We start from the raw sequence: 27142 nt of genomic DNA, 5'->3' as shown, positions 1-27142 counted from the left end.
TGAATCCAGGAACGTGTTTCATCCCCAACCCCAAGCCCCGCTCCCCCCTCGCACGTGTTCTGGGTCTGTGCCCCCACACCCACCCCCCACGCCCGCCGCACACCGGACCTAAGGAACCCAAGGTAAGACACCCATGATTGAGGGCGCCAGGCCTGAGACAGAAGACACAGAGCACTGGGGACAGGGGAGGGTGGAGGAGCGCAGCGCCCAGGACGGTCAGCGTAAGAGCCTGAAGCAGTGGGCACAACACATGGAGGGCACAGGGCGAAGGCAGAGGGCACAGGTGAGCAGAGCCATCCACGTCTGAGTACAGGGTGCCCCAGGTGCTAGGTGCGTAGAATGTAGGGTCTCCAAGACGCCGGGGAATCGCTACGTGGCGTGACCTAGGCGTGGGGCAACCTGGGTGCGGGGGTTTTCTGGCACAGGGTGCAGAGAAAAGTGGGACGTCCAGGCTCAGGATGCACAGGACGTTGGGTATCCAAGGCGCGGGTCACGCTGGGCGTGAGAATCCCGAGGCACAAGGTAGGATGCCCGAAGCGAGGAGCGCCCTGGTAGTAGGGCGTCCTGGGCGCGGGGACGGACACGCGCAGTGCTGGGTACTCAGAGCCCGAGCGAGACTGCGCGCGCGCGGACGCGTTAGTTTCCGGAGCCGGGCTGCTGGCGCGGCCTCCACTGCGACTGCGCAGCCCGGGGTCTTGCGAGAGAAGAGGCGCTGGGGCTGTTTCGCGCCCCCAGCCTCTACTTGTCCTTCGCCTCGTGAGCCCCTCGCCCGTGAGGCCAGAAAACCGAGATGGAATGGAGGCTAGTGAACTGGTCCCGGCCACGACCAGGGGTGCTCCGCTGACCACGGGCTTTGGGAGAAATAGGAGGGGCTGGGAGGGGGTCCTGGCTAGGATTTTTCCAAACTGAGCCGGGGGGTTCCTAAAGCATGTCACTCCTTACCCTTATATAAGTTAAAGACACTGCTTCTCGCAGCCACTGACGAATGCAAGTTAGAGCCATCTCCCAGGCACCCTCATAGGTTCCTAGGGTTGCTCCACAGAGGGAGGTGGGTGGACTGCTCAGGGCCGGAGGGTGGAGTGGTGGGAGGAGGCTTGGAGCCAGAGGGCTCTGGAGATGCTCAGCTTTCCCTGAGATGCACGTTCTTCCCCCTTTCAGTCCTGCTGGGTTTATAGAAAGCTGACTGTGTGGATGTGGGGGGAGGGTTCCTGGTTGCCCCCCGTGGCACCGCCCCCTCTCCCCAGCACCCCAAAGCCTTCCATGGGTCCTACCAGGTTCTGTCGAGATGCCTCAAAGTGGGAAATTGATGTGTGGAGACGTGGAACCTCCCCCATCCTCCCATCCTGGTATTGCACCAACCACAGATGGATGGGATCCTTTCCGCAGCCACCAACCTCAACTTCATACGTATTTGGTCCCTCAGATCCAGCTGATGGGCCGGGTCACCCAGATTTAAGGCCCAAAGTCTGCAGCCAGGGAACCCTGGGTGTGAAGGAGGAACAAAGGTAGCCCACCTACTCTCTCCACCCCTGAAGTTTGGGGGCTGGATTTGACCCAGGTTCCAGGCTATAAGAATCCCTGCCCTGAAATGATGGCTGCCCACAGCAGGGGGTGGAGGGTGGTGGGTGCCTTAGAGGTAGCCCCTGGTTACCCAGCCAGCCTGGAAGTCTGGAGTCTCTGCCTTTCCCTAAATTCAGCCACAGCCACCAGGACAGGCTTCTGGGAAGGAATTCTTAGAGGACAGGTTAATTCACTTGCAGATGTTCCCTTTAGGCTTTCTTAGATATTCATAGTTTCCATCCTAGTCTGCCCCAAGTTTTGTGTATTTACCACGCCACCTGCCCCGCTGCTACTTCCACACTCTTTCCCAATTCCTCACCCATTCTGCAGAGCCAAGTTGGGGTGGTAATGCATTCTCTTCCCTGGAGGTAGAGACAAGGGTTGGCCCCCCTCCCCATCCTCAGCCAGTCCCCTTCCTCTATAATCCAGATCAGGACTTGTCTGCCCTACTCCCCCCACTGTTCCCGCTCTGTGTCTGCCAAGTTTCAGCCCGGACTTTGTATGAACTGGCCGGTTTACTATGTAGGCCTCCCTTGGATGGACTCCCTTCCCCGAGGATCCAAGCCAGGGATTTGCTCCTCCCCATCCATCAGTCTTCGCGTTGCACCCATCTTTCATAAAATGCCAGGCTTCCAGGTTCGCTCTCCCGAGATCCTCACCGGATCTTACCTCTCAGGACCTTCCCGTACCCGCCCCCCTCAAAGATTCTTGCCACCCCCCTCCAGTTTTTCCTCGGCCCCCACCCTGCGCTGAGCTGTCTATTCTGCCGAAGTGCCTATTTTTGGCCCAGGACCCGGTTTTATAGTCCCCACTGTGGGTCTTGGCAGTCACAGCTCTGGCTCTGGGGATCCAAGCCAAGTCGGACTGCCTTCCCCACCCCGGGGTTTGGGGGGGGTGCGGGGCTCCCTTCGGTAGCCTCAGCTTGAAACCTGCCCCTCGCCTCACTCGGCCAGATGCCTAGAAACCCGCTGGTTCCTTGCCCTACTTCTTCAAGTCCACCAGCTGCAGTGCAGTTGCTGGGCTGTGGAAATCCGTACCGAGTTTTTGCTCTTGCTGAGAACCTAAAATTCAATTTTTTTTCTTCCTTCCCCCGCCCCCCTCCCAAAGCGAGACGTTTGAGGTGTTTATGTAGATACTAACCTCCCCCAAACATCCCCCTCCCAGCTCCTCCGGCCCGGTCAGCTCCAAGCCCTTGTCCAGTAGCCAGGGATCTTCTGCTGGGGAGGGCCTTGTCCCATCCCTCACATTCCAGTCCTGACTTTGCGGCCCTCCCTCGCCTTTCATTGTAGGTCTGGTCTCCCAGGGTAGCGGCCTCCTCATTGCATTCCCTTCGCATCACCCCTGGATCCTGAAACCGCTTTTACCTGCCCGCTTCGGTGCAGCCAGCGCTCCGGATCCTTTCGTGTCCCAGTCCATCCCTCCTTTTGCCCCTCCTTCTTGCACGTCGCTGCCAGGAAGACGGCCCACGCGCCTCAGCCGCTAAGCAGCCCCCTCCTGGAGCCCCCTGCGAGCCCAGGTCTGGGAACTCTAGGCCAGGTCTTGCTTGTTCCCACTGCATTAGGCATGACGCATTACTCCGTCTCCAGAGGAAGAATCCGGCCCGAAATTTGCCTGCCCCGGGTGCATTTGGCCTTGTCGCAGCTCCCTTCGTTCCTCCCATCTCTATCTAATCCAACCCGGGTTTTGCATACCCCTTCCAGTTCTCTCCCATTTCTCCCCTCACCGGGCTCGGCGCCTTTCCTTTACTTCGCTACGGGCAGAATCCGCTCCGGGTCTTCCTTGAGCTTGTCTCCCCTCCCCCACTTCCCGTTCCAACGCCGGCATCCAGCTCGTCTCCTTCCCTCTCCCCGTTTTTCCAGAAGGGCTAGAGGGGGCGAAGGGGAGGAAAGTCCATCCCGGGTTTTCGGGCCGGCCCCCCGTGCGCTCGGGCAGGTTGCTGCGGCCGGTCCAGGGCGGCGGCTCCGCGCCGCGTTTTACGCGCGCCCGCGCCCCCCTCCTGGAGCTGGTGCGCCGGAGAGAGGGGCGAGCAGGCGGCTTGTCATTGCTGGTGCCCGGCACCGGCTCTGTCCGCGAGTCCTGCGGTGCCCACGGGCCCGGCTGGGTGCCCCCCCTCCAACCACCCCGGGGGCGCGACACCGCCTCGCCCGCCTACAGCCGCGCCCCCCCTCAAGCTCCGCGGCGCCCGCCCCCTATCCGAGCCCCCCTGCGGCCACTGCGGGGAGCCCGAGCCGTCGGCGCGGGAGCTGTCGGCGCTGCGGCGCCCCCGCCCCGCTGTCTGCCGAGAAGGCCCCGGCGGATGGGGCCCCGCGGGCCCCGGAGCGGCGCCGCCGGACGGCGGGGGGCTGCAGGGGCGCCCCAGCTGCCCCGTTAACCCCTCGGCTGCCACCGTCGGAGGGGGCTGGGAAGTCGCCTGGGCGCACACGTGCAGCCTCCGTCGGGGCCGCGGAGCTGCGGGGGAGATGCGGGCAGCTGCTAGCGCCTCTTCGGGGGGCTCCGCCTCGCCCCAGCCCCCGGAGCTCTGACACCGCCCCCGCCCCGCCGCCTCCGCCGCCTCCCTCCCTGGGAAGGGCGCGGACCCGGTCGCCCCCAGCCCCGAGTCTCCGCTGCCGCGAGGGGGCCGCCTTTGGAGTTGTGTAATCCGCTTTTTTTTTTTTTTTTTTTTAATTTTTGTTTGGTGGCGGCGGTGCTGGGCCCCGCCAACCCTCGCCCGTTTAACCCCCGCCCCGGTTCCGGGAGATGTGCCGGGCGGGGGGCCTGGGTTCGCGAAGCCGCAGGAGAGACGCGCAAAGTCGACCCCGGAGCGGCGCTGGACAGGTGAGTGTCTGCGGGCCCAGGGTGAGGGGGACGCCGTACCTGAGCCAGGTGTGTGGGCCGAGGTAGGGAGGATGGGAGCCGGGGCCTGTGCTAGCCGGGAAGGGGGAGGGGATGCTGGAGCCGCGGGTCACCGCACAGGAGCGCGAGGGGAATCGAGGGCGGCCTGCACCTCACCCGCACCGGCCAGGGGACCGGGAGGGGCAGCCCCCATGGAGTGTCAGGGGTGCGGATGCGCGGCCGCGGGGTGCCCGGTGGGGGGAGGGGACCGCGAGTGTGCCCGCGCGTGGCTGCGTGTGCCCGCGCGCGCGCCAGCCTTTGTGGGGAAGCGGCGCGGCGGTGCCTGCGTGTCCCCGGTGCGTGTGCGCGCGGGTGCTTGGCGCCCTGTTTGTGTAGGTGTTTGGGTGTGAGCGGAGAGGGTGCGTGTGCGCGCCGCGCGCGGGCCCCGGCCCCCAGAGGAGCCGCGTTGGGGGCTGGCACCGCAGGATGCCGGGCTGGGGGTTGTTTTTCTCTGGGAGGCAGAGGCGCGGGGGATGGGGAGGGGTCTGTCTGGGTGTCTGGCCGGCTGTAGCCACTGAGAGCATCTTCTCTCCGCGGTACCCGGTTAAGCGTGGGAAGCCGTTGGGTTTAATCCACCCGGATTCGGGCTTTGAGAGCAAGCCCTCCCTCTCTCCCAGGTGTTCATTGGGTAAAGCCTGGGGTTTCAATTGTCATCTTTCCATCTGAGGGTCCTGTGACGGAGTCCGTGCAGAAGAGGGTGGGCAGCGCTGTGTGTGCTCCAGCCCTGGCCAAAAAGTGGCCCCACAGGCATTTCTCCAGTGCACCCCTGGCACCCATCTGAAGACAGCCAGCCGCACACAGCCCGCACGCACAACCCTGTCCCTAGCCTTCCGGTCTCGGTCAGCACCCAGCCCCATCCCAACCCAGCACCTCACTGTACCTTCCCCGCAGTCCACTCCTTCCTCCCCCACCCCTCCCCCGCACAGTCATGGCAGCTGAGTGGGTGTCCCTCCATCCCAGCCTTAAGAACAGGGCCCCCTTTCCTTCTGGCTCCTGCAGGACCCAGGGCCAAACATGTGGTGTGCAGGGGGGAGCAGGGGGAGGGGTTCAAAATGGCTGCCAAGATGGCTGGTTGTCTCTTCGCCTCTCTCTTTCTCTTTCTCTCTCTCTCTTTGCTTGCCCTGTTCTCTTAGCTGCTTCAGGAGTCATCGGGGAGAGGGGGTTGGACAGTGTGAGGATAGGTGTGGGGTACTACGCTCGAGAGTGGATATCTGCTCTGGGCCTGTGGATCTCGATCCTCTTTGGGGAGAGGCCGTTGATCTCTGCTCCCCTCTCCGGCACCCAAGGGCCGGCATAAGCCTGTAACCTGACCCCAGTCCCAACTCCTTCACCCTGGCTTGCAGCCCGGGGGCTCCCTGCCCTCCACGTGGTCTCCTAGGCCTGATGCCCTGAAACGGTCATCGGGGTGTCAGGGTGCCCCGTGGAGCATCCCCGGCTCTCATCCTCTCCATCTGCCCCATGGCCAGGGGCTGAGGACTCCGGGTCGGCCTGGGTCAGGACCCAGCTCTGGGGGCATGTGACTTCTCCTTCCTCCCCACTCCCCTCCCTCTAATGCCAAATTTATTACTTAAAAGTAGGATGAAAACAGGGAGACGAAGAGAAGGAATACAACTTCCATTATCATATCGAGAAAGTTATCCGTGATCTTCCTAACTAGTAATTTGCCTGCCATGCTGTTCAGAACTGACTTGCCCATTAATTACAGAGGTGAAAAATCATCTGGAAAAAAGAAAAGGGAACTAATTCGATCCCTGGCTGGCAGCAATGGCCCCCACGCACCGAGCACATACGTGTGTGCTCACGTGTGAGTGCCCGGCCCTCCTGCTGGCATTGCCACCTTCTTCCTCCTCTTCCTCATTGACCTCCCACAGGGGCCTTAGCTCACCCCATGCTTGTTACTCTTGCCCTCCAACGCCCTCCCTACCAGGCCCTCCCTCACTCCAGGGGGTGCCCATCCCAGCATCCACTCGTGGGGAGCTGGCCTAAGGCAGGATCACCCGTGCTCTGTCTGCCCTTGGACGTGGAGACGATGTCCAGGGTTGGGGGAGGGCAGGTAGTTGGGGACTGGCGCATCTGGGCTGTGGGGCCTGCGGGGAGGAGGTGGAAGGCAGGAGACTCGAAGGCTGGTTTCTATTCCCAGCCTGCCCTGGGGAGCCTCTTCTCCTGGGGGGGCCCAAGGAGGACCCTACCGGCCAGTGGGGGAGGGGCCAGCGGGCGCCCTGGCGGCTCTGGAGTCTGTTCGCATCAAGCGATCTGGCCCCGGCCTGGGGTCCACCTGCGTGTGCGGGGCTGCCTGCTGCCTGTGTCTGGCATCTGCGTTCTCCCTGGGTGCCCAGGCTGGCATCTGGGGGTGGGGGTGCCGATCCCAGGAGGCTGTGCCGCTTGGCCCCAGATTGGGTGCCCGATGTCCCCACCCTCTGGCCTCGGGCAGCCGAAGTTTTCAGTCTGCCCCCCTCCTACCTCTCCAGCCAGATGTGTGGCCAAGGACACACAGAAGCCTCTGGTTTCTGTGTGGGCTCCTCTTCGAGGATTCAATTTCCAGACGCCAGACATTTCCCCTCCTCCAGACCCTCCAGGGAGGCGGGGGCGGGGGGGTGTGTGCTCCTGAGATGGGGGTTCCCTGGGTCTGGAACTGAACCTGACTGCACCAGCACTCCTCCCAGCTCTCGCCTTGGCCACCCTGATGAAAAAGAAAGTGGGGTCCCAGGTGGGAGGGGGCTGCTGAACAGAGGTCTGGAAGTGGCTCCCACTCTGCCCCTAGAATCCAGTCCTCTGTTACACATCTGTCTGCACCTGTGTGTACCTGTTCTGTGTGATTTGGATGGTGACCTGGACGAGCCTGTGTGCAGCCGGCCACGTGTCCGACAGGCTGGTCCTATGTTCATAAGGGTCTCCTGTGTGCTAGTGTTTGTGAGTTTTGCAGAGGGGCTGGCACTGTGTGTGTGTGTGTGTGTTTCCATGTATGAGCAGCTCTCTGCATCTTGTGGGTACCTGCAGGCATGCTCCCGGGTGTATGTATGTAGGGCTCCTTGGAGCGAGGCTGGGTGCACCTTTTCATGAAATCCGTGAATATTTGCCAAGTGTCTTTTCACTAGGCGCTGCGCTGGGGACGCCGTGGGGACAGTGCCCCAGTCCTGTCCTCGGGGAGCACACAGTCTAGTGACAAAATCAATTTCAGTCAAGGGGCTCCTATCGTAGCAGTGGGGGAGAAGGCTTATGTCTCCCCATCCAGAAGGGCCAGAGTCCCAGCTGGGGAGAGGCAGCCCTTGACTCGGAAAACAGCAGCCCCTGCGTCTTGGCACCACAGCAGATCCTAATCCCATGGAGTGTCCTGTGGTCCAAACCTGCATGACCTTCCCTGTCACCTCTTCCCCCTCACCCCCCTCTCCTCACTGCTCCTAAACGCAGTCCTACCCCAGGACCTTTGCACTGGCCGCTCCTTCACTTGGACCCCTCACCCAGACATCTGCAAAGACTTTGTTCCCTCACCCGCTTCAGATGTCACCTCTTCAGTAACCTTTACCCATGCAACCTGTTTAAAATTGCAGCCTCCCACCCGCCTCCTGACTTCCCGTAGCGCTGATGGCTTTTCACACACTCCGTGGTTTCCTGATTTGTTGTACCTGTTTGTTTATCGTCTGTCTCCCCGACCAGGATCCAAGTGCTCAGGGAATTCGTTACTTGGTTTGCTTTCGGATGCCAGGTGCCCAGACTTATGCCTGGCCTACAATAGGTGCTCAAGAACTCTTAGCGGAGTGCCTGGCCTACAGTAGGTGCTCAAGAACTCTTAGCTGAGTAAGTGGGAGGGGGCCTCTCAAAGGACTGGAGACCCCAGGGGATTCCCCCCAGGCTTTGCACAGTGAGGGCTCCCCATCGACCCCGGTCCCTTTGGGGGATCCAGGGCTACCCACCAGGGGCCAGACCAGGCCAGCTCTGCACCTGTCCCATGCAGACACCTGTGAGGCCTCTCCCTGAGGTGGCCTCATGGGTGCCCTTGAGTTGTGAGGGTGTCAGCGTGGGCAGGCGGCTCCCCCGCAGGGCTGCGTGCATATAGGGTTTAGAGCCTGGAGGGTAATGTGGGGGCCCCCTGCCCTTGCCAGGGGTAGGAGTGCCATGGTCAAGGACTGAGCAACCCCTCCTTTGTGGGGACACTAACCCAGGCTCTCTCTCACGGGATGATGGGACCCCCACCCTTGTTTCAGTGGTCTGTCCTGGCACTGGGGAATTAGCCAAGTAGAAGCCCCCCCTGCCACCCTCCCCAGCAACTCCAAAATTTGGGGAAGATAAAAATTGCAATAAATAGATGCCCAGGCTAAAAATAGCCTTGCCCACCCCCCCAAAGCTAAAAATAGCCAGGGCCTCTCCCTCAGAGGCTAAAAATACCCAGTAAGCCAGGCAGCCAGGTGGGTGCTCCTGTCCAGGGTCGGGGAGGTGGTGCAGACAGCCGAGGGGCCCAGGGCAGGATCTCCCAGCTGTGGCGTTCCTGACATGGGGGCTGTGTCATTCTTGGCAGGGGGAGTGACCTGTGCGTCATAGGACTTTTTAGCATCCCTAGCCTCAACCCTCTAGATACCAGTAGCATCACCGCCCCCCCCCCGCCCCGCCTGTTGTGACACCTAAAAATGTCTCCAGACATTGCCAAAGAGCCTGGGAAGAGGAGCAAAATTGTGCGCCCTCCCAGGTGAGAACCACTGCTCTAGATCAGGGGTCGGCAAAGTCCCTCTGTGAAGACCCAGACAGCAAGTATTGGAGACTTTGGCGGGCTTACTAGTCTTCTTCTCCCTCTTCTTCTTAACCCTTTGAAAGTGGTAAAACCATTTTTAGCCCATTGGCTGTGGGCAGTGTCCAGGCCATAGGTGCCCAACTCCCACCCTGGAGCACCACCCCCCTCCCGCCCCATTGCCCCTGGTGGTAGAGGTCAGGGCGTCCTTGGATGCACCCTCATCAGCAGAGGGACAGCCCCACTGGGGGCAAGTCTGGTGCTGTCTGTCCCTTTCACCTCCCTGCCCTCACCTCCTCCCACTCCCCTGTGCTCACTTCCCCACTGGTTCTCAAGCATGCAGGCCCCAGCCAGCCCCCGGGCCTTTGCACGAGTCTTCTCCGCCCTGGACACCTCTTTGGCTCCTTCCTCAGCTTCCCAGAGCTTTGCTGACATGCCCAGCCTTTCCCCATCACCGTATTTAAGATTGCATGACACCCCCCCACACACATACACACAACACTAGTACATCACGGGATTGACCTCTTTAGTGTTGTTTGTTTTGTTTTGTTTTGTTTTTTGTTTTTGCGGTACGCTGGCCTCTCACTGTTGTGGCCTCTCCCGTTGCGGAGCACAGGCTCCGGACGCGCAGGCTCAGCGGCCATGGCTCACGGGCGGACCGGGGCACGAACCTGTGTCCCCTGCATCGGCAGGCGGACTCTCAACCACTGCGCCACCAGGGAAGCCCTCTTTAGTGTTCTTTGTGTCTGGCTCCTGCATGGCTGTCTCTCCAGCACCTAGATCAGAGCCTGGTACACAGTACGTGCTCTAAAAGAGACGCGTAGGATTGCTGGATATCACTTCTAAGCCCCATAACCACTGTTGTGAGGCTTTCAACTGTTTCCCTGGGGAAGAGACAGAATGCAGAGGAGGGAGGTGGGGCCTCGTCACACAGCCTAAAGTGGGCACACCTGGGATTTGAACCTAGGGCCCTGAGACCCAGGACCTCTTCCCTCTTGCCCTGTGGAGCACCGTCTCCCTATCCCTCTGGTCTCTGCGCCTTCGCTGCTAGTCTGGTGGTAGCAGAGGGCCCCAGAGCCTTCTTCCATGCGCTCTTCCTCAGGCCCTGGCTCCCGTGACTGTTTTCAGCACTGCTCTGCATGCCTGGAGTGAGTGCGAGGCTTGTGGCCAGTCGGGGAACACCTCGGGGTGGAAATGGACCACAGGCCACCATGGTACCAACCCACTGTGACGAGGAGCGTCAAAGAGGTGCCCGGTTGGCCTGCAAGTCAGGGAGAGCTTCCTGGTGGAGGGGGCTTCCCAGCTAAGATCTGGAGGGGAAAGAGGGATAAAGTGGAGGAGAGGGAGAGTTCGTGAGAGGGAGGGGCCTGCCCTGAGGTCAGAAAGAAGGGGGTGGCTCGGGGCGGAAGGAAAGACATTTCCTGGCCAGATGGGGAGAGAGGACGCCCGTCTTGGGGGCCGAAGGACTGTTTGTGGGTTTGCGTTTCTACTTGTCCACGGGGCTGGGGAGGCCTGTGAAGGGGTCAAGGCCCATGAGACATGGTTGGAATGTTTAGCATATGCACTCCCTCTGGCTTGCTTGGTAGGAGAGAGCTGCAGAGGGTGGGTGGGCGGGGCAGGGGAGGGTAGTGGAGAGGCCAGTGTGGGTAGGAGGCCGCCACAGCTGTCAAGGTGAAGGCCCAGGTGGAGGCCTTGAGACGTTAGCGATGGACCCGTATGGGGCTTTCGAGACAGAGTTGACATGATTTAGTAGATGATCGGCTGGACACTCTCTCTCTCCCCTACAAGCCTATTTTCCTCCAAAGCACTTGTGACCAGGTGGGAGCTAGGTAACTATCCACTGAATGGACGACCTCTTCTATGGGTCTGTTGCATCTTTGTTCATTAAACAAATTAACAAGAACCCTCTCCTTGCCCAGGGCTGGGCATGCAACAGAGAGCCAGGCCAACCCACACTGGAACTTTCCCTGGTGGGATAGACTTTCAGCTGCAGAGCCCAAGCCCAATGAGGGGAGTAAAATGTGGAGCTCCAGTGTGCTGCTAGTGTGGGTACAGGAGAGACCAACACAGTCCTGGCGGGCACAGCCTTTTGGAGGAAGAAGGGACAGAGGGCAGGAGTCCTCTGGCTATGTGAGAGAGATGTGGAGGGTGAGGATAGGCCAGAGCAGAGAAGGTGATGAGAAGGTAGCAGGAGACCAGGGCCTGAAATGCCATGTTGAGGCCTCTGGGGCAATAGGGAGCCATGGAGGACTGTAGGCAGGGAGGGATGTGATTGGGTTTTCATTTTGCAAAGATCACTCTGGCTGCAGGGTAGATAGAGATCGGAAGTGGTGGGAGTAGCAGATAGATGGGGGAGACCAGGGAGGAGGCCTCCAGGGAGAAGGGGAGGTTTTGAATGCTGCAGTCCAGCACCACTTGGCAGCCAGAGTGACCTTTTAAAATTTAGAAGACAGACAAACCCCACCTTGTGGCACCGACATCTAGTGGGAGAGAGATAATAAACAAATAAGTGAAACGCGTGGCTGGCGTGCTAGCGATGAGTGCCGTGTAGGAAGAAGTAAAGCCAGAGCAGGATGCAAGAGTGCTGGGGCCAGCAGGGCCTCCCAGAGCCAGCAGCGTTTGCGTATAGACCTGAAGGAGGCAAGGGAGAAGCTATGCAGCTATCTGGGGAGGAGGGAACAGCCAGTGCCAAGGCCCTGAGAGGGGACTGTGCCTGGTGTTAGTGAGTGAGGGGGAAAATGTAAAGAGGTGAGGGTAGGGAGGGGACAGGGCAGAGTGTGCAGGGCCCTGTGGGCCGAGGAAGGGCTTTGGCTTTTGCTCTGAGGGAGGTGGGAGCCATGGAAGGTTCTGAGCAGAGGAGGGACGTGCCCGACGCGGGTGTTCACGGGCGCCCTCTGGTGGCCGTGTGTGGAACAGACTGGGCAGGTAGGGTGGAGAGCTGGGAGACAGGGGAGGAGGCGACAGGGCTGGACCAGGGAGGGGACCAAGGAGTCAGGAGAAAGTGAGCAGATTCTGAAGAAGGACATGCAGGAGCTGCTGTAGGGCTGAGAGGAGAAGAGGGGTCCAGGGTTATCTGTATGGTTCTTGAGCGCCTGGGAGGACTGGGCTGCCCTCTGCTGAGATGTGGGGAGATGAGGGGGTGGAGCTGAGGGTTTGGTGGGGACCCTGTCCTCCCTGAGCCCACAGCCCCCTTCCTGAAGGAGGTTATGTGCCGGACACTCTCTGGGCACTGGCTCCGTCTCTGTGAGGGAAGTCTGTTAGTCCCAGAGTAGGGATGGGGAAATGGGCTCAGAGAGGCCAAGAGCCTGGCCCGAGATCACACAGCAGATTGAGACCCAGGAGTCAAGTCCTTGGACCTATCCCAGGGCCTGCTAGTTACCCACTCTGCCATGCCCGAGGGTTTCCTGGAGGAGGTGGGCCTGTGGAGCTGGGCTCTCAGGCTGCTGGGTTTGGGGAAGACTCAAGGCTGCTAGGGATGGAGCAAGAGGCAGGAAACTTGTGCTGAGAACCCCGCTGTTGGTGCGCCCCCCCCCACCTGCCCGCATTCAGACTCCCACCCACTCAAGCACTGAGGGTTGCCATGGTAACCTCACTCGAGGGCAAGCTAGCAGTGCCTCCCCTCCTCCAGCAGCTGGTTCTCCTATCACCCACCCTCCCCTGCCCCATCCCAGGGCACCTGAGGACAGAGCCTGGGCCGTGTCACCTGGCCCTTGACTTGAAACTGATGTGGGTGGGGCTCAGGCAAACCCGGAGGCAGGTGTGGGACCAGTGGGCTGCCCACGTGACCTGGGGGTCCGACACACCTGGGGCTCAGAGGGTGGTGGGCCCTGTTTCCCATGGGTTAAATTGGGGTCACTCAAGCCCTCTGAGGCTCGAGGTGGGGACAGACACAGGTGGGGGCTCACCTGATCCCTGTGGGCATGTCTACTTCTGAGGATGCTTACACAGATGCAGTGGGGGCCCAGAGGAGGGAGCTTTCGAGGGCCCCCAGGTCTCCCCAGCTCCCCATGCTCAGCCTGGGGTTCAAAGACCCCTTGCCAGTCAGGTGCCCCTGGGATCTCACCTTCCTCTTGTGTAAAATGCGGGTATACGCCCCCCGCCCCCTTACTAAGTTCTTCTGAGGAGTAAAGGAGATACAGGCATGCAGGGCTCAGAATGGGGCACAGAGGTGTCAGCCACTGCCCCTGGCATCGTGGGTGGTTCTGGCAAACTGGAGGTGCCAGCTGGGTCCCCACACCCTGTAGCTGAAAGGCTCCCCTGAAGTTGTGTGGTTCAGGGCCCCGCCCCCACCTCTGCCTCAACTCCCCCACCACGTGCCCCGACAGCCTGTGCGAGTTTGCTAGGGCTGCTGTGACAACATACCCCAGACTGGGCTCTGACCACAGAAATTTATTATCTCCCAGTTCTAGAGGCCCAGAGTCCAAGATCAGAGTGTCAGCAGGGTTGGTTCCTTCCTCTCCCCTGGCTTCTGATGGTTTGCCAGCAGTCCCTGGCTTGTAGACGCATCACCCCAATCTCTGCCTCCATCTTCACGTGGCGTTCTCCTGGGTGGGGGTGGGGGTGTCTGTGTCCAAATAGCCCCTTTTTTTTTTTTTTTTTTTTTTTTTTTTTTTTGCTGTACGCGGGCCTCTCACCGCTGTGGGCTCTCCCGTTGCAGAGCACAGGCTCCGGACGCGCAGGCTCAGTGGCCATGGCTCACGGGCCCAGCCGCTCCGCGGCACGTGGGATCTTCCCGGACCGGGGCACGAACCTGTGTCCCCTGCATCATCAGGCGGACTCTCAACCACTGTGCCACCAGGGAAGCCCCAAATAGCCCCTTTCTATAAGGACACCAGTCTGATTGAATTAGGGTCTACCCCAATGACCTCATTCATTTTAACTTGACCACTTCTTTATCTCCAAAGAAGATCCCATTCGGAGGTGCTGGGGGATAGGATGCCAGTGTATCTTTTTCGGGGGGAACACAATTCCATTCATCCCAAGGCCTCAGGGGTAGTCAGGCCTGGGCCTCCCAGGCGGTTCCCCCCATCCACGTGTGACCTCACCTCCTCGCTTAGGTGAGCACCAGGCCAAAACTCCCCAGGGCCGAGTGGGCATGCAGCCAGGCCAGGACGAGAGGGAACAGAAGCTGCAGTGCCCAGGTCCTCCTGCTCCAGCCCCGAGGTGCGGACAGTTCTGGGGGGGTGCCTGGGGCTTCCTGGAGGAGCTGCTCCAGGGAAGGGGCTTCAGGGAGCCCCAGGCAGCCCACGGGAACACTTTCTGTGCCCCCGAGGCATTGGTGCCCAGCCTGTGTGGCCAGGCTTGGGCCCCAGGGCACAGGGCACACGCCCCGTCCAGCTGCCCCCACCACCATCCTTGTGTTCATCTGGTCCATATTTGTTTGAGGACCTACTGCACGTCTAGGCACCAAGGGACGGCCTCGGGAGCTTGCATTCTCCGTGGGGCTACAAAGGAAATCCACGAGCGGACAAGTCAAGTCACACAGCAGCGACGGGATTGGTGGGGATGGTGGTGACGGTTCGGCCCAGGAGACTCTGTACTCACTACGCACCGGGCATGGCCCTGTGTGTTTCACGGGTATGAATTCATCTTGTCGTGCAGCTACCCTGTGAGGTAGCCCCATTTTACCGAGAGGAAGATGGAGACCTGGGAGGTTATGGGATGGTGGGGACGGGACAGACGGGCACTGAACGCGAGGTGCTATGGTGTGGGGTGGCGGAGGCCCACCCACATCTCTGAGGAGGGGACATGAGCTGAGATCGAAGGGACACAGGCCAAGACTGTATGGTGGGAACCAGTGTGGCTGGAGCAGCGGGAAAGGGGCAGGAGCCAAGTGTGCGTGACCTCACGGGATGTGGAGTGGGAGCCTCGGCAGGGATTTAAGCAGGGGAGCAATGTGTCGAGATTTTTTTTGGCCATGCCGAGCGGCTTGTGGGGTCTTAGTTCCTCGAACCCGGGCCCTCGGCAGTGAAAGCACCGAGTCCTAACCACTGGACCACCAGGGAATTCCCTACGTCTTTAAAAAGTCCCTCTGTAGGGCTTCCCTGGTGGCGCAGTGGTTGAGAGTCCGCCTGCCGATGCAGGGGACACGGGTTCGTGCCCCGGTCCGGGAAGATCCCACATGCCGGAGCGGCTGGGCCCGTGAGCCATGGCCGCTGAGCCTGCGCGTCCGGAGCCTGTGCTCCGCAACAGGAGAGGCCACAACAGTGAGGGGCCCGCGTACCGCAAAAAAAAAAAAAAAAAAAAAAGTCCCTATGTGGAAACAATCTAAGTGTCCATCAATGATGAATGGATAGGGAATTGCCTGGGGGACCAGTGGTTAGGACTGCTTGCTTTCACTGCCGAGGGCCTGGGTTCAATCCCTGGTCAGGAAACTAAGATCCCACAAGCTGCCCGGTGCGCCAAAACAAAACCCAAAAACTTTGACATCTACACACTACTACATGTAAAACGGATAACTAATAAGGACCCTGTATAGCACAGGGAACTCTATCTAATACCCTGTAATGGCCTATATGGGAAGAGAATCTTAAAAAGAGTGGATACAGGTATAAATGATTCACTTTGCTGTACACCTGAAATTAACACAACATTGTAAATCAACTATACTCCAATTAAAATTTTTTTAGGACTTCCCTGGTGGCATAGTGGTTAAGAATCCACCTGCCAATGCAGGGGACACAGGTCCGATCCCTGGTCCGGGAACTAAGATCCCACATTGCCGCGGAGCATCTAAGCCTGTGCACCGCAACTCCTGAAGCCCGCGGCACCTGGAGCCCTTGCTCTACAACAAGAGAAGCCACCACAATGAGAAGCATGTGCACCTCAACTAGAGAAAGCCTGTGCGCAGCAACAAAGACCCAACGCAGCCCCCCAAAGATATATATTTTTTAAATGATGAGTGGGTAAACGAAATGTGGTCCAGCTGTGCCGTGGAATATTACTCAGCCAGAAAGAGGAATAACTGACACAGGCTACAACGCGGGTGAACCTCAAAAACATTTTGCTCAGTGAAAGAGGTCACACACAAAAGGCCACAGATTGCATTGGGATTAGCCAAAAAGTCCGTTCGGATTTTTCCATAACTTCTTATGGAAAAACCCAACCGAACTTCTTGGCCAACATGATATGACTCCATGCATATGAGATGCCCAGAACAGGCAAATGCGTAGAGACAGAAAGCAGATGAGTGGTCGCCAGGGCCGGAGGGGAGAGGGGAGAGGGAGTTCTTGATTAACAGGTACCAAGTTTCCGTTTGGGGTGATACAAACGTTTTGGAAATAGATCGTAGTGGTTGTGACACAGCATTGAGAATGCAGTTAATGCCACTGAATTCTATACTTAAAAATGGGGGCTTCCCTGGTGGCGCAGTGGTTGAGAGTCTGCCTGCCGATGCAGGGGACACGGGTTCGAGCCCCGGTCCGGGAGGATCCCACATGCCGCGGAGCGGCTGGGCCCGTGAGCCATGGCCGCTGAGCCTGCGCGTCCGGAGCCTGTGCTCCGCAACGGGAGAGGCCACAGCAGTGAGAGGCCCGCGTACAGCAAAAAAAAAAAAAAAAAAAAGGTTAAATGACGAGTTTTATGTTACATATATATATATATATATATTACACCATAATTTTTTTAAAGGCCCCTCTGGCTGCCAGTGGCGGGTGAGGGGAGGCGTGGGGAGCCTGGGCTGCGGGAGTGAGAGGGGCTGGAGGGCTGCTGGGGAGAGGTCAGGGCCGTTTGGTAGAGAAGGTGATGCCCAGGTCTGGAGGGGGGCTGCCGAGGATGGACAGGTGGACGCTGGGGTGTTCTGGAGATGCAGACCCAGGACTTACTCCTGAACTGGCTGTGGGGGTGAGGGAAAGAGGAACCCAAGATTTTGACTCCCGGGGTTTTGGCCCAAGGACCTGGGAGGAGGGGGGGACCAGGCACTGCAATGGGGGACCGTGTCCAGTCTGGTCAGGCTCCAGATGCCTTGGAGACCCAGATGGAGGTGTAGACATGAGGAGAGTCGTCACGGTACAGATGGTGTCTAAAGCCATGAGACTGGTTGGATCCCTGAGGCGGGGTGTGGACGGGGAAGAGGCCTGGGGTCCTGGGGTGCAGCCCGGGAGGAGGAGAGGAGCCTCCTCCTTCAGATGGACGTTCCCCGTGCCCTGACTCTCGCTGTGCTGTGACAGCACCCTCTGATGGGTTCCTGGCCGGTCTACCGTGTATGTAGACTGTTGACCTTACCAGAACCCTGCAGATTCGAGGTTTTGAGGGAACTGGGGGCATGAGTGAGGAGGACCCGCTCAGGGTCACGGGGCATGAAATGGCAGGGTCGGGCTCCAGACCCACATTGGCCGGCTGCCCCCAGAGCCTGGCATCCAGGAGCATCTCCAGCATTAACCAGACGCTAACCAGTTTAACTCCCTAAGGGAGAGCCAGGGAGGAGATGCCAACCGGTTTAACTCTCTAGGGGAGAGTCAGGGAGGGGAGCAGCTATCAGCCTAGGGTCAGTCCCCCCCCCACCGCATCTGACCATGGCTGGAAGATGGGGTGCAGGAGAAATGAAGTGGTGAAGAATGCCCCCCCCACACCATGTAAAATTGTAAAGTGCTATGAAATGAACCAAAACCCATCAAAGGCCATATCTGGACAGGGCTGCAGGATAAGAGACAGTTGTGGGCTGAGGAAGTAGAGGGGGAATCTTCCAGAAGGCTGGGCGCTGGGGAGGGTGCAGAGAGCTGCTGCGGGTCAGGGTCGGGGAACAGGGCTGCAGGGCTGCCCTGTGAAACTACCTTCCCGTTTCACATGAGAGGAGACAGGCCTGGAGGGATGTCCTGCCCCATGAGCGAGCTGCCCTAATCTTTCTTGAGAACCTGTGCTGAGCCCCTGCCCTCAAGTTGCCCATGGTCTAGTGGGGAAGGTAACTTATACAAGGATGTAATTTCAGGTGCCGTGAATTTAAAATGGGGCTAGGGAATTCCCTGGCGGTCCAGTGGTTAGGACTCCAGGCTTCCATTGCAGGGGGTTAAGGATTCGATCCCTGTTTGGGGAACTAAGATCCTACATGCTGCGGGGCGTAGCCAAAAAACAAACAAACAAACAAAAATGGAGCTGAAGGATGGCAAGCGAGGGCGGGGGAAGTGGTTAGGGCGGTCAGGGTAGGTCCCTCTTCTGGGGTGACCTTGAGGTTGAGCCCTGAATGGTGAAAAGCTCCAGCAGGCGTGTGGGGATGCTGGGAGAGCATTCCAGGCAGAGGAGCAGCCCAGGCAAGGGCTCGGGCTGGAAGGAAGCTGGAGCTTCTAGGAACGGAAAGTGGGTAGGCTAGAGAGCATGGTGTTGCTGGGTCACCAGCGGCCTCTAGGCCCTGATGAGGAACAGAGACCCCAGGGGAGGGCAGAGTGGGAGGTTAATACTCGGATTTACATCATTAAATGGTCCCTTAGCACTGAGTGGAGGGAGGGCAGGCGTGGAGGCAGGGAGGCTGGGAGGAGGAGGAAGCCAGGACAAGCATCCAGATGCAGCAGGATGGTGGCTCGGTCCTGGTGGTGGCACTGAGGGCCAGAAGTGGGCAGGTTGGTGAGATACTTTGGAGGCAGAGCCCGTGGGACTTGCTGATGGAGTTTATGAAGGGGAGGGGAGGAGAGGAGTCAGGAACTGAGGAGGATTCCTAGGTTTGGATTCTGAGATTCATTCAACAAACATTCGTTGCTGTGTGTCAGGCCTGTTCTAGAAGCAGGAGCAAAACAAAGCAATTCAATGATCCCTGCCCGTGCAGGGGCCCTTCCATAAAAGGGAGAAATATTTACATTTGAACCAAGGCCCAGAGGGGGTGAGGGAGCAGAGGAAGAACCCATGTGAATAAATGGTGGACAGAAGATACATGCAGAGGAAGTGACAAGTGCAAAGGCCCTGGGGCAGGACCTGGTGTGGTTGAGGAATAGCAGGAGTGGCTGGAGCAGAGGTGGGGACAGGGAGTTACCTGGACTGGCGGATAGGCTTTCATTTTGTGGCGGGGAGAACAGTAGTCGGGGTTCTTTTGAGAGATTCCGAACTGGAAATAAGGGATTTGGAAAGTATTGGCTGGTCGGTGGTGTTGAGACCATAGGACAGGCTGGGGTGACGGTGGGAGAGGACAGACCAGGGGTTTGCACACTGGAGGGCCGGTTAAAACACAGGTGCTGGGGAATTCCTTGTCGGTCCAGCGGTTAAGACTCTGTACTTCCACTTCAGGGGGCACAGGTTCGATCCCTGTTCGGGGAACTAAGATCCCGCATGCCACGCGGCCTGGCCAAAAAACAAACAAAAAAGCATGGGGTGCTGACCCTCCTCAGAGAATGTGCATTTCTAGCAAGTTCCTGGCCAGGCTGGTGCCCCTGGGCTGGGGCCATATTGGAGAACCAGGCTGTAGATAAAGCAAAGGACTAAAAGTAAAGATCTGGGTGTCCAGTCTCGAGAGGATCCAGGGGAGACGGAGGCAGTGAGAAGAGGAGAGGCCGTGAGGGAGAAGAAGTGGGTCAGAACCCGGCTCTGTGCACTCAGAGCCGCTGTGCCTGAGGGTGGGCAGACATGGTGGGGTTGGGGGGAATTGCAGGGGTCGCCACACAACTTCCACCCCTGCTTCACCCTCCCCGGCCCCCCTGGGGCTGCACCCACCCCTCACCCTGCCTGCTTGTCTCCAGCTTACCCTGAGGGTTCCCCCTGAGAGGAAAGAGGGGACTCAGTCATCCCTGGTCCCTGATCTGTGGCGCCAGCCAGCTGGATTCTAATTAGCTACCAGAGCCAGAGAAATGGGAAGCAGGGGACCAGGGGTGGGGACCTGGAGACCCAGAGGCTGCAAGCTCGGGCCGAGACACGTGGGTCCCCCACCCTGGACGCTGTGCTGGGTGAGAAAGCTGGAGCTGGGGAGACATATAGGCAGGGTCTTGATTTCGGGTCGGGGAAGAGGCTTCCAAAGAGGGCTCTCCTCCTCCGTGATGGAGGGTCTGAGGCCTGCCTGGGTACAGGTGGGCCCTTCATAGCTGTGACAGCCTGAAGCGTTGCCCCAGCCATCCGAGGGGGGCTGTCAGACCCCAGGAGGTGCTTCCGGGAGGTCCAAGATGGCCAGATGGGTGGGTCCATCTGTTGGGGTGGGAGTGGAGGGTACAGTGCAAGCCAGGGGCCTTGGAGGGGGTCAGCCTCTGGCCCAAGGGTGCAGCTTCTGTCAGATACGGCTGGCTCAAGGGGGTTACATCGCCCAGCCCCTCTTGGGGCTGCAGGATGGAAGCCCTCAGCCACCAGCAGGAGGAGAGGGGACCGGCCCAAACACCCCTCCTACTAGGCCCACTGGGGGTCGGCCGCTGCCCCCACCTCACTCTCCCTGTCCTCCCCAGACTGGTGGGCCAGGCTGTGGTACCCACCTGGTGATGCGGGGCGAGGCCGCCTGCACAGGCCACTGAGAGCCCCGAACGCGCCCCAGCCGCCACCATGGCCCGCCTGGCCGCCGTGCTCTGGAGTCTCTGCATTACTGCCGTCCTGGTCACCTCGGCCACCCAAGGTAGGTGCTGCCGGGGCTGGGGAGGGGCCGAGCCTCCAAAACCCTGCCTGGAGGGCGGATAAAACAGTGAAATACCTCCCGACCACTCGTTACAGTACCCGCTTCAGACCACTCAGAACCAGGCCAGAGGAAGACTTGGTGATTATGCCCCCTAGCACCACCAAGGGGTCCCCGGATCAACCCCTCACCCCCCAACCCAGAGCACCAGGGCCCATCCCACCAGGGGTCCTAGAGCCTGGGATTCGGGATGTGGCCTCCCGGGACCAGGACAGGCCTTCCTGGTGAGCCGATGCTCTTCTGTCTTGTGTGTGTCTCTCTCGGTGTGATTACATCTCCAAGGCTCTCGCTGGGAAGAAGGTTTAATTAAAGCATGCCCGCTGACGTTTATTTAAAAACAACTAATTACCCGGCTCGGCCCTATGCCGTTCCGGGGATCCTGCACATACCGCAATTAGTGCCCCGAGCCTGCCCGCCCACCCTCACCGATTACTCAATTACAGTCCCCATGGTGGGCCCAGGTGGGGTCAAGGGCAGGGTGGGAAGAGAGGCAGCGAGAGGAGGCCCGCTAGCCTCGCCCTCGCCCTGGGTGTGCCCCCTGCCTGCCCCTCCCTGCCCTGTCTGGAGGGCACTCATGGTGGACCCTGCTCCCCACTGCTCCCTCATACAGCCCCACCCTCCGGGGAGCCACAGAGGTGAAGGGGGTATTGTTCAGCCGTGCCACAGGGCCTTGGCACTGCTCCAGCCAGCTGGCACCCTCCCCTCCCCCAGCACCCATGTTCTCTACCTATCCAGGTCCTGCCCCACAGCGCCAGCTGGCCTGGGAGGGGCTGCTTCCACCCCCAGACCCATCCAAGCCAGCCCTCCACCCCCGGCCTCCTTCCCCGGGCCCAGGAAGGGCTAAAATTAGCTGCGGAAGCAGATGATGCTAGAGGAACTCACGTAAAACTTTCCCGCAAGTGGGACTCAACTCACCCCCAAAAAACCCCGAGGGCCTAGCTGCCCACCCCGTTGGGCCTCCAGGTGGCATTGGAGGCACTAGATCTTGAAAAAGGGACCCATATGGCTCTGCTGACATCATGCACTGGTTCCTTCTCTTCGTCTACAAGTGACAGTCCCCACATTGGAGCCCAAGGCCACTCTGTGCATTCTCACTTCCCTCTGACACCCTGCAAGCCTTGGCTGGGACCAGTGTCCGAGAAGGTGGCTGCCCCAGCAGGCATGGATGGTACTGAGCCCACTGTCCAACAGAGACTAGCTGCCTTAATCATCTTAATGATAATAGTAATTAGTGGCTTGCCATCTCACTATGTACCCTGTGCACTGCAGCCCTCTGCATGGATCTATGAGATAGGCGTTATCAGCTCCTTAGGGAAAGAAGCGGGGGCACGGAGGTGGTCAGTGACTGGACGAGGCCATCAGGGAGTGGCCAAGCTGGGATTTAAACACCAGCCAGGGACTTCCCGGGTGGCACAGTGGTTAAGAATCCACCTGCCAATGCAGGGGACACAGGTTCGAGCCCTGGTCCGGGAAGATCTCACATGCCGTGGAGCAACTAAGCCCGTGCGCCACAAGTACTGAGCCCATGTGCCACAACTACTGAAGCCCGCGTGCCTAGAGCCCATGCTCTGCAACAAGAGAAGCCACCGCAATGAGAAGCCCACGCACCGCAACGAAGAGTAGCCCCCGCTCTCCACAACTAGAGAAAGCCCGTGTGCAGCAACGAAGACCCAACGCAGACAAAAATAAATAAATAAATTTATACACATAAAGAAACAAACCCTGGCCATCTGGCTCCTGAGTCCCAGCTCTCCGTCTCCGAATGGCATGGGATGGAGACTGACGTGTGACAATGCAACCCCTCTGAGAGCAGGACACGCCCATGGCAAGTTCTTTCATTGTCATGGCAACCCTGGGAGGTTTCCTAGGTGAAAGCAAGGAGGCCCGTCCCTGTGACGTCCTCACCGAGCACAGCACCAAGCACAGCACCTCCTTCAGGAACATCTTTTAGCACAGAATCCTCCCAGTACAGCCCTGGGCTGTGGTGGCCCATTTTACAGATCCAGAAACTGAGGCCTGGTGAGGCTCCAGCAGTGGCTGTCCAAACTATAGCGTGCATCAGAATCACTGGTGGGTGTATCCGTCCAAAGGCTCCTGGTTTCATCCCCGAGATCCTGATTCAGCAGGCCTGGGTCGGGGGGCCCAGAATCTACATTCTGAACATAATGTGGATGCTGCTGATTCCTGGGAGACACCAGGAGAAGCCCTGGTCCAAGGGACACACCTGGCCTGTCAGCTGGGAAGTGGCAAAGCCAGACTCTGTGGTTTCTTCCAGAACATGAGCGCATTCCCTCCCGCACCGTCTCTGGACCTTGCATGGGGTGATGTGAAGTTAGGGAAGTGCACCAGGCCACCCTTACCTCTGACACTAACTGCAAGTTTGGGGGTCCCCCAGACCACCCTCAGCTTTGATGATTTGCCTGAAGGATTCACAGAATTCAGAAACACCATTATACTCATGGTTATAGTTTATTACAGTGAACAGATACAGATTAAAATCAGCCAAGGGGGCTTCCCTGGTGACGCAGTGGTTGAGAGTCCGCCTGCCGATGCAGGGGACACGGTTCGTGCCCCGGTCCGGGAAGATACCACATGCCGTGGAGCGGCGGGGCCCGTGAGCCATGGCCGCTGAGCCTGCGCGTCCGGAGCCTGTGCTCCGCAACGGGAGAGGCCACAACGGTGAGAGGCCCGCGTACCGCAAACAAACAAACAAACAAAAAAACAACAGCCAAGAGAAGCGGTGCGTGAAGCAGCATCCAGGAAAGTTCCATGCACGGGGGTTCTGGTGGTCCGCTCCCAGCGAAGTCACGGGCAGCAGGAACTCTCCTGGCAATGAAAAGTGACAACACGTGTGTTGACAGCCAACCCGGGAGGCTCCCCTGAGCCTTGGTGTCCAGAGTCTTTACTGGGGCTCAGTCACATAGACATGGCTGACCTCAGCCTCCAGCCCCTCCAGAGGTCAGCTGATACCGCGTGACCCCAAGTGCCTACCTGAAACCACATTGTTAGTTTGCTAGGGCTGCTGTGACAACATACCACAGACTGGGAGACTTAAGCAATAGAAATGTATTCCGTCCCAGTTCTAGAGGCTAGATGTCCAAGATCAAGGCGTCAGCAGGGTTGGTTCGTTCCGAAGGCCACAAGGGAAGGATCTGTTCCAGGCCCCTCTCCTTGGTTTGTAGGTGGCCATCTTCTCCCTGTGTCTCCACATCGTCTTCACTCTGTGTGCGCCTCTAGGTCCAAATTTCCTCTTTTGATAAGGACACCCCCGTGCATACTGGATTAGGACCCCATAGGGCCCTATTGATGGCCCACCTTAATGACCTCATTTTAACCTGATGATCTCTGTAAAAAAGCTATCTCCAAATTCGACCACGTTCTCAGGTACTGAGGGTTAGGGCTTGATTTCAGCATTTGAATCTGGGGAGGGGGAAGACCCAGTTCAACCCATAACCGTTAGCACAGGCTGCCTGGCATGACTCAAGGCCCCCAGGTAAACAGAGACACTCTTCTCAAGCAGGACGCTTCTTGGGCTTAGAGGGCACCGCCCAGGAGCCAAGGCAAAGGCCAGACTCTCCTTCGGCCAGGGCACACTGAGAAGCCCACGTTACAGATGAATAAACAGAAGTTCATACAGTCTGCACCCCAGTACAGTCAAGCTGGAGGTGGCGCCTCTTCGGCGGGGGTCTTCCCTCCCTCCCTGGGCCCGGGTGTGACTCCCTCCCCCTCCCCCCCTGCAGGCCTGAGCCGGGCCGGGCTCCCGTTTGGGCTGATGCGGCGTGAGCTGGCGTGTGAGGGCTACCCCATCGAGCTGCGGTGCCCAGGCAGCGACGTCATCATGGTGGAGAACGCCAACTACGGGCGCACAGATGACAAGATCTGCGACGCCGACCCTTTCCAGATGGAGAACGTGCAGTGCTATCTGCCGGATGCCTTCAAGATCATGTCCCAGAGGTGAGGGGCCCCACCCCTGCGGGGCTCCTGGGAGATGGGGTGGCAGCAGTCCCTGGGGTCAGTAAGGTGCCTGTCCTCCCTGCGCCCCCTAGCCAGCACATCCCGTTCACCTTTAGTCTTCCTTTTATGCATTCGACCCGTGTTTCCCAAGCAGTTACTAGGGGCCGGGTCCCATGCCAACAGCAGATAAGACCCAGCCCATGCCCTGCCAGCCTGTCACCTCCCCAGCCTGTACCCTCTGCCACAAGCCCGTTGCCTCCAGAAGCTCATCCCAAGATCAGTGGGGGCTTGCAGAGTAAAAAGCCGTGGCAGGACGGAGTGAGATGTCATGGGAACTGAGAGACAGCCCAGAGGTCTGGTCAGGGTTCCCTGAGGAGGTGATAGTTGAACACAGATGGCAGAAGTGTATGTGCTTGTGAGTGTCGGAGAGAACGTGTGTGAGAATGTGAGGGAGAGAGTGTGAAGACTGTGTCTGTAAGTGTGTGAGTGTGGGGTGCATGTGTGCAAAGCTGCAGAAGCCTCTTTCACACTCACACCCATACCACCTAGAGCTGGCCAGCTCTTCCTTCAAATTATACCCGGATGTGACCGCCACTTCCACCACCAAGCCCCCCAGGACTGCTACAGTATCTTCTGCCCCCTCTCCTTGCCTGCTATAGTCTGTTCCCCCGGCCCATAGCAGCCAGAGGGTGCTTGTGAGCACCTGAGTCAGGTCCTATCCCTCCTCAGATCACAGCTCTCCTTGGCTCCAACCTCACTCAGAACAAAAGCCAAAGTCCTTCCCCGAGGCCTCCAAGGCCCTGCACGTTCTGCCCTGTCCTCTCCCGGCCCTCACCTCCTCCATGTTCCTCCTCACTCACTGGGCTTCAGTTACCTGGCCCACTCCTTACACCCATCAGGCATCTTCCACTAAGGGCTCCCTCAGGGCCTTTGCACTGGCTGTTCCCCCCGCCTGGAATGCTGTTCCCCAATACCTGCATGGCTCCTCCCTCTCCTTACTCAGATTTTTTTTTTTTTTTTTTTTTTTTTTTTTTTTTTGTGGTACGCGGGCCTCTCACTGCTGTGGCCTCTCCCGTTGCGGAGCACAGGCTCCAGACGCGCAGGCTCAGCGGCCATGGCTCACGGGCCCAGCCGCTCCGCGGCACCTGGGATCTTCCCGTACTGGGGCACGAACCCGCGTCCCCTGCATCGGCAGGCGGATTCTCAACCACTGCGCCACCAGGGAAGCCCGAGATTTTTTTTTTTACCTAACTAACCTCTCAGCGAGGCCTGCCTGACCACCCTCTAAAATCATGGCAACCCGGCCCCCGCCCCTGCCACTTCCCAGCCCCTTCCCTGTGTTCTCTCTCTCCTAGTCCTGACTTCCATCCACAGTCCCATTGGCTGCGTTGCCTCTTTATCGTGTCTTTTTTATGTCTTCCCTCACTAGGCTGTCAGCCCCACGGGGAAAGGGAGTTTTGTCTGTCACCACTGTGTCCACAGCCAGATACACCACAGGCGCTCACTGAATTTTTGCCAAACGCCTGAGAGAATGCAGGGTTCACTCCAGGATCCTGAGCATAAAACTGGAAAAGGGAAGGAGGCCTGGGGCCAGCTCTACAGCTCCTTGGGGATTCTGGAGTATGTCACTGGGTGGGGTCACTGAAAGCCTCGCGAGAGTCTTGGGCAGGGGCCGGGCGTGATCAGGTAACTCAGGTGGGTGGGCCGGGCCAGAACCGCTTCATCCCCTCCCTCCCACTGTTTCTCTCTCAAACATCCATTCCAGGAATTCTCTGGAGGTCCAGTGGTTAGGACTGTGCTCTCTCACTGCCGAGGGTCTGGGTTCAATCCTTGGTCGGGAAACTAAGATCCCACGAGCTGCACAGAGCGGCAAAAGAAAAATTAAAAAAAGGAAACAATCAAACATCCATTCCTCTCCAACAATCTTGTCCCTCCCGACACCCCCGCATGGACAGTCCCAGTCCAGCCTCTCTTTCCTCCTACCTCCTGCCTCCAAATTCTCCCTGCCCACTTCACTCAGCACTGGCCTCAGGGTCCGTGATGTTCTCCGCCATGTCCCCAGGTACCTAGCACAGCGACTGACCCAGTTCCGATGCTCGTGGGGTCTCAGTCCTAGAGGGGGGGACACTGGGCAATGTGGTCACTGGGGCTGAGAGATCGTGATGAGGCCACCGCCCCACCGTCTTCACACCTGGAGGCTCTTTATATTGGTTAGGGTCCAGCTCCACTACTCTGACGGAGACACCCCAGAATAAATAACAGTGACCTGAACAAGATCAGAATTGGAAAGGCCCTCAGCACCCGCTTCTCTCTGTCTCAGCACTGCAACCCACCCCACCCGCCCCAGTCCTCCCCTCACCCCCACTCCCACCTCCTGGGCCAGAACTCAGTCACGGGCACTTCCAGCTGCACGGGAGGCTGGGACGTGCAGTCTCCAGCTGGAAGGCCCGCGTTTTTGTGTTTTTCTT

General features: G+C 59.0%; 1 protein-coding gene across 5 annotated transcripts in view; it reads left to right on the top strand.

The window, feature by feature from the left end:
• Positions 1 to 3279: 3279 nt before the first annotated feature.
• Positions 3280 to 27142, top strand: part of ADGRL1 (adhesion G protein-coupled receptor L1) — a 47301-nt gene continuing 23438 nt past the window's right edge. For 3 of the 5 annotated variants that reach the window (XM_067032682.1, XM_059059747.2, XM_067032681.1), the window contains exons 1-3: positions 3282 to 4374; positions 20500 to 20663; positions 24461 to 24674. In XM_067032682.1, coding sequence (XP_066888783.1) covers positions 20594 to 20663; positions 24461 to 24674 — 284 coding nt within the window. In that variant the 5' untranslated portion in view covers positions 3282 to 4374; positions 20500 to 20593. Of the gene's footprint in view, positions 4375 to 20499; positions 20664 to 24460; positions 24675 to 27142 lie in introns of all 5 variants that reach the window. The other 2 variants (XM_067032683.1, XM_067032685.1) reach the window with 2 other exon arrangements.

This window comes from Kogia breviceps, chromosome 4 (assembly GCF_026419965.1).
Source record: "Kogia breviceps isolate mKogBre1 chromosome 4, mKogBre1 haplotype 1, whole genome shotgun sequence".
NCBI lineage: Eukaryota > Metazoa > Chordata > Mammalia > Artiodactyla > Physeteridae > Kogia > Kogia breviceps.
The sequence above is the reverse complement of the archived record's forward strand: the minus strand, read 5'-3'. Positions and strand labels throughout refer to the sequence as shown.